General features: G+C 43.9%; 1 protein-coding gene across 3 annotated transcripts in view; it reads right to left on the reverse strand.

The window, feature by feature from the left end:
- Positions 1-8,366, reverse strand: part of DENND5A (DENN domain containing 5A) — a 71,484-nt gene extending 63,118 nt beyond the window's left edge. For all 3 annotated transcript variants that reach the window (XM_082317588.1, XM_082317587.1, XM_082317586.1), the window contains exon 1: positions 8,170-8,366. In XM_082317588.1, coding sequence (XP_082173714.1) covers positions 8,170-8,278 — 109 coding nt within the window. In that variant the 5' untranslated portion in view covers positions 8,279-8,366. The remainder of the gene's footprint in view (positions 1-8,169) is intronic.
- Positions 8,367-13,080: the final 4,714 nt, after the last annotated feature.

Consider the following 13,080-nt stretch of genomic DNA (forward strand, 5'->3'; position numbering starts at 1 on the left):
ATGCCAATTTAATCAACGGCTGCGCATTACCAGCCTCTTTCCTCACACCAAGGCCTGGTGTTCCCTGGAACCTGCGGCACCGAACCACGTCCAGCAGGACTAGTGAGTCCTCAGGCAAGGGAAGCAGACAGGAGCACATGACCACAGTAAGGACAGGGAAAGGGAGACCATGACAACCTACAGTTAGATTGGCCTGGGCTGCCATAAAATCCCTGCCATATTCATTCTCAGAAATGACCAAGATACTGATAAATAGAAATTTTACCAGCCTTCGGCGAAACTTTTGAATAAGTTATTTCACATTTCAAGCTCCCAGACCACACACATAAAAGAGCCAGAAAGCGACATGACTGTCTTTTGCTGGTTAGAGCTGGCACTGACCTTGTGACCTTAAGGGACTTTTCCCCAATGCAATTCTGATGACACATCAGTAGGGCAGTGCTGGGCTTGGGGAGTAAAAATCAGGAAACAACAGTTGGTAAGGGAGCTTGCTGAAAGTAGCAAGTTAAGGAGGAATAAGTAAAATATGCAAATGGTAAAATAGCTCAAAAATGTATGCTTGTAGAGGACAGAAGCAATGCACAGATCAGTATATTGCAGCAACCTTGAGACCTCTGACCACATATTTCTGCAACAGAGTGCAACACAACCAGCAGCAACTACAATTGCAAAAAAACTTTTCCAAACTCACCTGAAGTTATGCTGAAAGAATATCTGTTTCTGTAAAACCAAACTTTTTTCCTCACTCAGTTAAACACTGAAATGTTGCTATATCTGAAAATGAAAAGGTTGTTTATGACTGCCATGTTATCTGTATGCAGATCACTTATCCATGCAATACAATAAAGTTTCTTTCTCAAGATGCTTCAGTATCAATATGTAAATGACTCAATACAGAGGTACACATTGTACCTGACTGTGGCTGATCATACAACCAGTAAAACCCAAAAAAACTATATAAAAAAGGCAATATTCTACACTTCTACAGGAAAGTTTGAAACTAAAGGTCTCTTGCCCATCAAACCATAAGCAAAGTAGCATTTTCCTGGAAAGACTAAGAAACAAGCCTTGAGCAGAAGCGCCCCAAGTAAACTCTTCATCATTCATCAGTTTGCGTTGGAATGCTTGATAATTTCTCTGCGCAATAATATTTTATGCCCCCAGGGTTAACATCCCAGTTCACTGCAAATTTGACTACAAACCACAAATCTGAAAGGGTTGTCAAGAAATTCAGATAGAATAATTACGGCACAACATACATCAATAAGTAATTGCTTCTGACATTGTCACTTCATGTGCATTATTTCTGCTACATGAGCCCTGCAGGTTAGAGAGAATTCAACATATAAGTATGAGAAGTCATTACCAAGAACATTCAAGTAGGACATCACTAAGTCAAAAAGCACATAAAAGCAGTTGTAGTGTTTTGTAACTACAGGATCAACAATTTGAAGATGGGGGGGGGGGGGGGGGGAAGTGTTTTATTATTTGCAAACGGCAGTATTTCCCATACAGTCCATTTAAGATGTTTTCTTTGTGTAGTTTCTCTCTTGCAAAAGAAACTGCAAAGAAAACAAAATAACATAAAAAACCCCAAAGGAACAAAAAGCCAAATCAACCCATCTTTGTGTGCCTTGCTTTAATAAGGTGAATTTCGTATGGCTTTTTTAAAAGGCTTCAAAAGTCAGACTTGTAAACTTTAATTCTTTAGACACTGTTTTAGCATCTTTAGTCTATTCTCAAATCAAGAACCTGTAACCTTTCCTCTCCCCCAAACCTTACCTAAGAGCCTTCCAAATAAGCCAATTTTGTAACTAAATATTGAAGGGTGGAAAAATGAAGAGTTTGGGGGGTTTTGAGGGGATGATTCTCTAAAGCACACAGCTTAGTTTAATCTAAAAAACAAATATGATAATCACAAGATTGGCATTACAGAAACATCACCTAATAAACTGTGGCTTCAAATGTAGTTCAGCAAAGTACAGCTGCTTCCCTCTTACATCAGCTCTCCCATTCTTTATTCTACATATCAGCTACCCTAGCACGTCTGCCTCAGTTCCCAAAGAGACAAAGGATCTTTTTGGCACTCAAACATGGCAAACAGCTCCAGCTCCTTGGGAAAAGATAGAGGGGGTAGGGAGGAGTGGAATAAACTATTATCCGGATTAAAACGTTTCACATGTGCCAGTGTAGTCCAGCCAAAAGTTGTTGCTACCTACTGCCCGTCCACAGTGACCTATGGGAAAACAGTGTGTGGTCTCAGCCTTGGTGCTACTAGAGAGGCCCCCCACAGAGTTAACACCTTGGTGAGCAATCTCAGAGAAGTAAAGAAACTGAAAAACCTCCCTTTCAGTCTCAGAATGAATCCCCAAGGGAAGAGGCATACCCATTAGGGAACTGTGGGAAGCTTGCACTGCTACCATCCATATTACAGACAAAGAGAGGAAGATGGGGAAAAAAAAAAAAAAACAACAAAAAAAACCACGAAAAACAAACCCCCAAAATCACAGAACACTTCAGCCTTTGGAAAAATCAAGCAATAGCTCCCACCAATGCAATTCGCATCTGCAGCAAACGTTGGTACTACTACCATAGCAAAGACAGAGAAATTTACTCACACGCTATTTACCCAAGGAATACACAGTATTGCAGAAGAGCTTCACTGCAAGAATCGGAGCTGGCTCCAACCCCAAATGCCATGTCTTAATTCCAAGATAAAAATGCCCAAAAGAGGAAAGTACAAGACAGGTCAAATGTCAGGCAGAAAATTATACCTGCTAATTTAAATTAAGCTTGCTCTTCCTCCTCTTTCCCTTTAGCTACCCCTTAAAATACCTTTGAGGTAAAATAAAAGCCTGTAACTATTTAGGTCTGCTGAACTTGGAAACTAAGACAGGTGCTGGTAGCAGCATTACTACATGGACTACCACAAAGGAAACTACTACCCCAATTCTGAAATACTAAGCAATTTATTGGTTTATATATATGACAAATGCCTTCAATCATTTCATCACATCCATATTTTTTAAAAGTTTATATTGATACAGAATGCTGTTAAAATAAACCCTACCAACAGGAAATGTATGAAGATAAACTGTCATTTTAAATCTGAAGCCAACAAAATAGAACAATAGCAACACTTCAGTTACAAACAGAGGGATGAGGTGAGACAACACTTGCTCTAATATCAGTTTGTCAGATTAATTTTGAGTGGAGCTAGGTGAATACTACACACCAGGTATCATCTGTCTTCAGAATTTCACACACCAGCACTAATAAAGTGGCGACTGTGCCAGCATATAGATGCCTTACTCATAATCTGTCCCGTTATGCTACATGATCTACACACACACAGATCTTGCCTCAATACCATTAAAAACAAAATACAAAAAAAGGTATGAGAGACAAAGAATAATTAAAATAGTATCACATCAGCATACACTAGAGTGAAAGGAGACCTAATATGGATTCAGAAAAGACACATGAAGGGTGCCTGCAGGAAGGATATTTCCTGGACATGTGGGCTTCACCTAACACTCATTTTCATCCTCCTTTAAGGATGAAGCTCATGATCAGACAGACAACTCAAAGCACCATGATAAGGACTTTGGCAAAAGGAACACAAGTCCCTCTACTGAATAGATGAATTTTTGGACCACACCTTAAAAGACTAGCTCAGACTGGGAAGGAACACAGAAAGAAATACAGGTGACAGACTAGACACTGGCCTTAGTCTTCCAGAATAAGATTTTTTTTAAAACCAATTCTATTATTAAATCATCAATCTTTTATTCACAGATTATAAGCATTTTCTTTCTTTCTTTTTTTTTACACTATTTCTCCTTTGTAACACTGTTATTTCTGAAATAACTACTATCATCTTTATGATACGACATTCAAGACTACTAAGGCATGTGCAACAGAAAAATCTTAGATTAGAATATGGTGTCCAGATATTTAGGTCTGAGTTCCATATTTTGTAATAGCAACTTCCAGACTACAATTACACATAAGTGTAATGCAATGGCAAATCAATCCTTTGTTTTGCCACTACCATAATAAACAAACTCTATTGACAAGTGATTGTTAAAAACTAACACACCACAGAGGAGGAGAAGAAAACAAAATCTTTAATGAAAAAGAACGTAGAACAGAAACTCCAACAGTTCCATATAATGCAAGTATTTCCACCATCATTCAGATCACTCTAACTCAACAGACAAGGGACTCCAGTTGAAAGACGAGATGAGGCACGACTTCATTCTCATTACCTTTCCAGGGCACAGTCATACAACCTAAATTAAGAAATCCTATCATAATGTTGCAGCATTACGGTAAGTTGTATTACACACAGAAGATTTTTGGTAGCTGATGTATTTCATTATTTCCTGGTGGACACCAAGTTGACCACAAGCGAGCAATGTGCCCCTGCTGCAAAGAAGGCAAATGGTATCTTGGGCTGCATTAGTCAAAGCATTGCCAGCAGGTTGAGGGAAGTGATCCTTCCCCTCTGCTCAGCACTGGTGAGGCCACACCTGGAGTGCTGTGCCCAGTTCTGTGCTCCTTAGCTCAAGACAGACATGGGCATAGTGGAGAGAGTCCAGCAAAGGGCCACAAAGATCATGGGTCTGGAGCATCGCTCACATGAGGAAAGGCTGAGAGAGCTGGGACTGTTTAGCCTGCAGAAGAGAAGGCTCAGGGGGGAATCTTATCAATGTATATAAATACCTGAAGAGAGGGTGTAAAGAAGATGAAGCCAGGCTCTTTTCAGTGGTGCCCAGTGGCAGGGCAAGAGGCAACAGGCACAAACTGAAACACAGGAGGTTCCATCTGAACATCAGGACACACTTTTTCACCGTGAGGGTGACTGAGCACTGGCACAGGTTGCCCAGAGAAGTTGGAGTCTCCATCCTCAGAGGTATTAACAAATCATCTGGACACTGTCCTGGGCAACTAACTGGCCCTAGGTAACCCTGCTTCAGCAAGGGAGTTGGACCCAAAAACCTCCAGAGGTCCCTTCCAACCTCAACCATTCTGTGATTTCCTCTGTGAAGGAAATGTATCTGTAACAGACCTTTGTAGCATACTCAAGAGATTTCTGTCATCATTTCTGGCACATCAACACCCCCTGGAAATGTGCCTCAGCTCCTCTCTTGTCCACCTCAGCAACTGACACTAGATGAAACTCAGGCTTCATCCAGTGTTGGGTTTTTGTTTGTTTGCTTGTTTTGTTTTACTCCTGCCTAGTAAATGTTTTCTATCTGCTTTACCAGGTCAGCCAGTGTGAACACAATTAAGAAAATAAGAAAGGATGCCCAGATAACCAGATCACTTGAATTTGAGGATAAAAAAGCCCTAGCAATAGAGAACATGCTATCTTTAACCCATGCCAACTACAAAGCCCTAAGTACAGTATTTCTCACTTTATTAAAAGAAAACAAATATATATATATACACACACACACACACTGTGTATTTTCCATCAGTTAGCTGACTTTTTCAGGAAAAAGTGTTACAGCTGTGCTATTCCGTAAGCTTCCAACATACAAAGGAAAAACGCTATCATAGGTGTCTCTTCAAGCAAAGTAACTAGACTGAGCATCAATTCATGTTCTTATGCTTCATTTATAAGTCTACAGAAAATACTGTATCATTAATATTAAGGTTGAATACCTGAAATACACAATTTCATTAGCTTGGTGAGAACAAAGTCTGCCGGCAGCATCCCCAGGGGCCCTGGCAGCGACCGCCAGTCCCCTGCGGCGGTGGGGCGGCGATGACATCATGCCAGGCTGAGCTCCGGCAGCCCTGATGCAGGAAAGCCCTGGAGAGACCCACTGTGCCGGGCTTCACCGTGCTGGGGAAGTATCCCGCTCCCCACCCCTGCGCCCACCAGCTGAAGTGCCAGCGCCTCTCTTCCAACAATGGACACTTATAAAGCAAATTGTTTCAACAGTACAAGGATTCAGAATCTATTTTTCAGCACAGAAATAAGAAGGAGGGGAAAAAAACAGTGCACAATAACCCTTTCATTCAAACAAGAAAGCCTTCCAGGAAGTACAAAGTGTTTCACAGCTTTATCCAAAACCCACTGAAATCAGAGGCCCTTTCCATTTATATCGGTGGACACTGGAGGAGGCTATAACCTAAGACACGATTTGAAAGCATTATCAGTCACATGATCATGCATTATTAATAACACAACAAACTCAAGAAAATGCACTGGAATTCCAGCTAGCTCATGTGCTGTGATGTTATCATAAATTTAGCCTCCTCCCCCTTGTTGCCCCCCCCCCCTTTTAAACCCTTTCCTCAAATCATACAAAAATCAGTCTCCCCCATAAATACTAAAACCTATTCCCCCCCCGCAAAACCCACACCTTGTCACAAGCAACACCATTACAGTATCACGGTAGAATAGCAGAATCCAAGATATATTGCACGCTACAGTTTTACATACTATAGATGTAGTCCTTGACAGGGAAAGCAAATACAGAAAGAACATCATGCTCCAGCTTTCAGACCTGCGCACTCAGACAGAATACTTAAAAAAAGGCACTGATGTCTTCCAGTTTACTATTAGATAGCTACCTCAAAGTAATACACTGCTGATTTTAAACTGAATTACGCGAGTAGAGTCATTCATGTTCCTATCAAGATCAGGGAGAATTACTAAGTATGCCTTGCGCTATGTTACACAAATAGATACATAGTAAATTAATAACAAAATTAACATCAGAAACTGTTTTCAAATCTAGAAACTTTGTTCACTTGTGATTTAATCAAGAAAAATCTGTGGAACTTCACATATCCTTCAATGAAATTGTATTGCATTTTGTTCTCTTGGATTTCTTAAATTAAATTGATGCTGTAATTTAAAGTGCCATTATAGAGCAGACCATTATGCTGTATTTACTCTTCAAGACTCAAATTGTAGTCTACAGTTATTTTAACATGAGACAAACATGAATTCTTTTAGGGTAAGGTACTGCTCAGCATAAGAGGCAGATGAGAAATTTTGTTTGAAGTCATGAAAAGAAAAAAAAAAAGAAAGTTTCCATCATAGCCAAAGTTTAGGAGAGTTCAATGTAAGAAGTCAGTTACAATAACACAAATTTCACTCTACAAAAACCAAGTGTTTATTTAGTGGGTTCTTTTTTTAATACAATGATGTAAAAAAAAAAAAAAAAAAAAAAAAAAAACAACACACCCAAACAAAACCAAAACTCATTACATCTTAAAAAAGCAAGCTACTTTAAAAAAAAAAAAAAACAAAACCAAAAACAACAACATATCATTGGTCAAGTTCTGAGCTCAAATATCCGAAGTAAGTACTGATGTTAGGTCAGGTTTTCAGCACTGCATTCCTACATCTTTTTGAACAGTTAAAGATGCTAAGCAGCAATCTAATTTAACTGAAGCCAGTACAGTAAAACTAAAGCTAAAACAAGGTGCTGCTAAAACAAAGAACAGATTTGTAACCTTAAAAACACAGGTTTGACACGGTGCTGTGGGATAGATTGGTATGGTTTAGCTGTGTATTTGGTGTGAACATTCTCATCTAACAGAATAATTACTTCCTAATCCAATTTCTTCTTGGATACTGCTGGAAGAGAATTCTTATCCTACGCTGCTACAACAACACTTAATACAGAACAAGCAAAAAGTCTTCGCTTTCTCTCCAAACAGGAGATTACCTGCGTGTTTCAAATGTCCAGGAGCCTGACTAAGAGTTGGTAAATGCAACCAAGCTCCAAACAGAGCACAGCATATCGCTGTTAAGACAGAGATGATCTAGAATAACACCACCGCCACCAGACAACCTTCACTTTGAAAAGGCCGTTTGAAAGAGGTACCCCGTTGGGGTTTTTAGAGAAGTTAAGTACACTTCTACAAATACACGTCTGTGCACAGCCAGGCGTTTCTGCACCTCAAGCACCCGGGGCAGCTGCACAGACCCCGAGGCGCCGGCGGCGCGGGGCACAAGCGCCGCTGCCCGGGGCGGGGGGCGGCGGGGGACGCCGACGGCTCCCCCCGCAGTGCCCCGGGCCGGCGGAGCGGGGAAGGCGGCGAGGCCGGACCCCGCCTCAGGGACTGCCGTCCCGCCGCCGCCGCCCCCAGAGAGCCGACCGCCAACGGCCGCCGCCCCCCGACCCGGCGGCCACTCACCGGAGAGCTCGTCCGGCTCCAGCCCGGTCTCGGTGTCCAGCCCGCAGATGACGAAGTAGTCGGCGAAGCGGCCGGGTGCCGAGGAGCCGCCGCCGCTGCCGCCACTCATGCTGGAGCCCGAGGGGTGCGCGGGGCTCAGGGGGTGCGGGGCCGGGCGGCGGCGGGCGGCGGGGCTGCGCCAGCTGCGCCAGCTGCGGCGGCCGCCTCCATGATGGAGCGGAGCGGGCAGCGCCGCACGGCATTGTGGGTACAGCCCCCAGCTGTTCCTGCGGGGGGGCGGCGCGGGCAGGGGAGCCGCAACGCTGCGCCTGCGCGCTGGGCTCGGGGGATGACGTGATGCTGCTGCTCCGGCGGGGGGGCGGCGCGCGCAGAGGCAGTTGGCGGGGGGCGCGCGGGCCGTTAGCTGCCTGAGGGGCGGGCAGCCATCGGGGGAGGCGGCCAGGCCGCCGCAGGGCGGCAGCTCCGCTCTGCGCCTGCCGGCGAGGGGTCCGTGGTTACGGCGCCGGCCTAAGCTTCGGCGGGTCGGTGGGTGAGGGGCTCCCCGCAGGGGCTCTCCTCAGGCAGGGAGAGGCTCTGCCCCCCTCTGCCGTTAGAGGGGACGGGGAGGCCCTACCAGGGGCTGCTCGCTCAAAGCACGGGTTAGCGTTGGTTGTGCTTTGAAAGCGCATCTGGACTTAGGTCTTCCCCTGGCACCTACAGCTTCTCATCCCCACTCCCTGAAGGCTGCTGCTCCGATGGTGGTGGTGACTGCACAGCTTTGTGGGGCGGCCACACCCCGAAACTGGCCCAGGTCACGGGGGAGAGAGGGTGGGTGCAGGGGAAGTGCTTTTGGGATTGTTTGGTTTTAGGGTTTTTTTTCCTATTTGAATTAGCATCACAGACAACTCTGTTAACACTTGGGCTTGCACAGATGAGTGAAACCCATCCCCCCACACCCGGGCCCAGCACGGAAGAGAAAAGAGCCCCTGGGGAAGAGGGGAAGAAGAACAAGAATGACTCAAACCAAGTTACTGAGGGACTAGTAACACATACCCGTGCTCTGAGTGAAGAGCACTTCTCCCCACTGACCACAGAGGGACCTGGGATAGCCTCTCTAGACAAAAATTAGGTCTGTAAGCAGTTCCCCTTCCTCTCCTCACTCAGTTCTCTATTTGCGGTTTTCACATCAGAATTCTTCCCTATCTTGTAGGGCTTGTAAGAGGAGAAATTAAAACTTTCCAGTCTTTTAGGATTATTATCTAGGGCTGCCCAAGTAGTTAAGGCTGCTGAATCCATAATGCTGAATTAATCAGCCACCAATCTAACATAACATGCTATCAAGCATGTGAAACTTCACATATTTTGAGTTTACATTGCCCAGACATACCGAGTTCTTTCTGGGCACTAGAGACAGCAGCACGTGTAAGACTTCACTGCCAGTGGTCTGCAGCCTTTTGCAGTACAGTAACTAAGCTCTTACACCATTTTGCCTCGTGAATTGTGGAGAGCTTTTCCATCCTTCTGGGAAATCTGAAAAACTGTAAGAAGCACTGGTGCTGTTAGTATTCACTTGATTAAGACTGTATGGGCCACAGAATGGGTTATCAATGAATGAAAGTATTGCTTAGATTTGATTGACAGTTCTGACTGTTCAATTTTAAAGCAGTAGCAAACCTGAGGGAGAGATTTCAATAAAGATAGCAGGATAACTGGAGCAATATCAGAGTGAAAGTCTCAAGTTAACCCTACAGTACGGACATATATTTAGATTACGTTGAGCCTGCCTGGTGGTTTGCAGAAGCCAGCAACAGAGAACAGAACTAACTAAATCTGGTTGCCCTTATTCTGCTATGTTCTCCGGCTATTTTTTGCACGTTTTGCTTCTTGGTGCGCTTTAGATGTGGCAAAGGACAACGTATTCAGCACGTGGTAAACTTCTTTTGAGTAAGCCTGAACTGTAGTTTAACCCTTATACACAGAAGTCATAGCCTGAGGGTCTCGGAAGGACTTGCCAGAAAGTCTAGGGAAACAGCCCAGATATTGGCAGGAGTTTTTTTGGTCAAGAGTAAAATGGGGAAATAAAAAATTGTTCTTACTTGCACTTTAACTGTTCCAGCAATAACCATGTATTTAGAAGATTTAGCAAATAAAGTTAGATGGGCCAGTAAGCAAGCAGAGGATTACCAGAAATACCGTTGAGCAGCAATATTTAAACACACACACGCCTTGCTATGCAACAGGGTAAGGGATAATAAATATTTTCTTAAAAGGAGAATCTCAGACTAAGAAATTCAGATGTGCTTCAAACTGCTACAAGAAAGGAACAACAAGGGAGGAACTGCATGAACCAGAATCAACAAAAGGTTAATTAATCAAGAAAGATAAGTCACCACAATTTTTGCTGTGAAAAGCTCATTCATACTTTGTCAGATAAATTCTCTGCTTTCCCAGACAGCTTACAGCCTAGCCTCTCTTAAATCTCGGCATCCAGTAGACTACCCAAACAGCTAGAGCTTTCTCCTCCCATTTTGCAAATGACTGTTTCTTTTCCCTTGTATCCTCCCCCCTCGATTATTTCATTTCTGAGATACTCTTGCCTAGGGACCACAAGCAACATCTGTGACGTCTAATTCAAAGGCCTGTAGCTTTAATCTGTCCGTCTCCTTGAGCAATGTTCCCATCACAGAAAACATCCAAAATATGGAAAATCTGTGGAGTTGTGAAATCTGTGGAAACTATGACTGTTTAGCCAGAGAATCATAAAGCTACATTAGTAAATAGGAAGTGATTTAAAAGATCCACTGTCTTTGGGAAGACTATCACTGTTGATTCCGCTCCTGTTTTCAATGGTAAAGACTGGGATTTTCAAGCTCAAGCCTTAAATCAAAGAGAATAAAGTCTTTTAAAAATAGTGAAGACTGAACTCAACGTGAACATATCTTGATTGTTCCTCATACTAGTTAATTCAGGCTTATTTTACCAACAGAGTCATGACTATTGGAAGTTTATTTAATAAGCAGTAAGAAACCTAAACAGCAAATTGCAATTTCATTCCATACTCCTCAGAGAATTGAAAAAGTCTGAAATAGGGTATCTGCCCTTTTTCTGTGCAGCTGGTTCCCAAGATGAGGTAAGCTCAGAAAGGTAACAGAGCTCAAAGCATAAACACTTGTCAGGGTGCTGATTGGATATGGTGTCTCCTAACTACTTTAAGATATTTACCCTGGATTCTTTAAAAAAAAAAAAAAAAAAAAAATCAGTGACACTTAACATTAAAGCAATCCCCTCCAGTCTGCAAAACTGGACACTTGAAACTGGCTGCGATGGCTTAATGACAATGCATTTGGTGTAAGCGATACCCATGCAACAGACTTCTGGAATACAGCCTGCACAGCAGATCGCCTCACACGCACGTCCCCCCACATCAGGGCACAGAGCAGAGAACTGTCACGTCAAGGTGCTGGATGTTTCTTTAGCTCCCATGCAGCGTTGTCTCTCTTCTCCCCAGCTCCAGGAGGCCACACCCAGTGGTGCAGCTTGTGAGCAGGTCACAGATCGGTTGTGCAGGTGTGTCCCAGAGCCTCAGATGGGCAGTGGCACCAGGCCACTTGTCCGTGAGGTCCAAGAGTTTGTCAATATCGGAGATGAGGGCAGAGGGCGAGTATGTGAGTCGGGTTTAATTTGTTTCCACGCCTTTCACTTCCGCTTGTTGAGGATGGTGCCCCAGCCTAAGGAGGCCGAGTCCTCCAAGGTGGAGGCAGTGACAGCCAAGAAGGCTCTTGAAAACATCCACAGTTTCACAAAGGTCTGTGCATTTCCCACTTGCGGGAGGCCCGAGACTCAACCCAGGAGCTGCAAAGGCAGCCCAGGAACCCCTGCAAAAGCACTCCACAGCAGAACAAGCTTGAACTTTATATCATTATGAGGTTCCCTTTGACTGCAGAATCAACCATGAAAAAGAAAGAAGATAATACCCTGATTTTCATCACTGATGTCAAGACCAAGGCAAACATAGGCTCAAGAGGCTTTCAGGAAACTGCACAATATTGACACAGTCAAGGTCACACATTAGTTAAGTCTGAAGTCTGGTTTGAAGACTGCCTGGCCTAGTGTTCCAGTTGAGACACTGAGCTAGATCCACAAAGGGGACTTGGCTATCAAGATGTCTGATTTACTGTATCTGCTTAATAGAATTTTTTTGTATTCAGACTGAGCATCTAGGGTCTCCCTTAACACTGGAGGAGAATCAGAGGATATTAGAGGACACAACTCGGGATAAATCCCATCAAAGTCAGCATATCAAGATAGAAGCTGCCTATAAGAGGGCCCCGAGGGCACTAATAGGCCTTAGTGGCCCTGACCAGCCTCAGCTTGGGTCTCAACCCCACCAACCACGGGTCCATTTCAGTCAGGCTGCTGGGTTGTCTCAGGCCCTGGTTACCCTTATTGGGCCCAATCCAGATCTTGTGTTGCTGATTTGCATTTCCAGCTTCACCTCAGAGCTGCCTCATCACTACAGACTTGCCTGATGACCTAGGCTCTTGGCTGAGGCTGCCCCCAGGCTGCCCTGCCCCCTCGCTGGAGGCAGTGGACAGGCCAGCTGGGCTTCGCCCTCCCTCTGAGAAATCATTTTAACACAGAACAAATAATCAAATATAAGAATGATCTAGTGATCTGCTCAAAACACTTTTTCATGGCATGGAACTCTTCCAAGTACAGTAAGCATTGCAAATTCCAGATTATTGGATTCAACTGCTCAAGGGCTAGGTTGTGAAAGAAAAATCAGGAATTATGACCATAACATTAGATCTTAACTCTGACGCAGAATTTTAAAAGCTATTTGCCACTATGGCACATTCTCCTCTCCAGAGCCTACTAACCTTGTGTCTACTAACCTTAAGGCTATGAAGACATCACTGAAGTCCTAGAGAT

This window comes from Platalea leucorodia (genome assembly GCF_965183815.1).
Source record: "Platalea leucorodia genome assembly, chromosome: 7".
Classification (NCBI taxonomy): Eukaryota; Metazoa; Chordata; class Aves; order Pelecaniformes; family Threskiornithidae; genus Platalea; species Platalea leucorodia.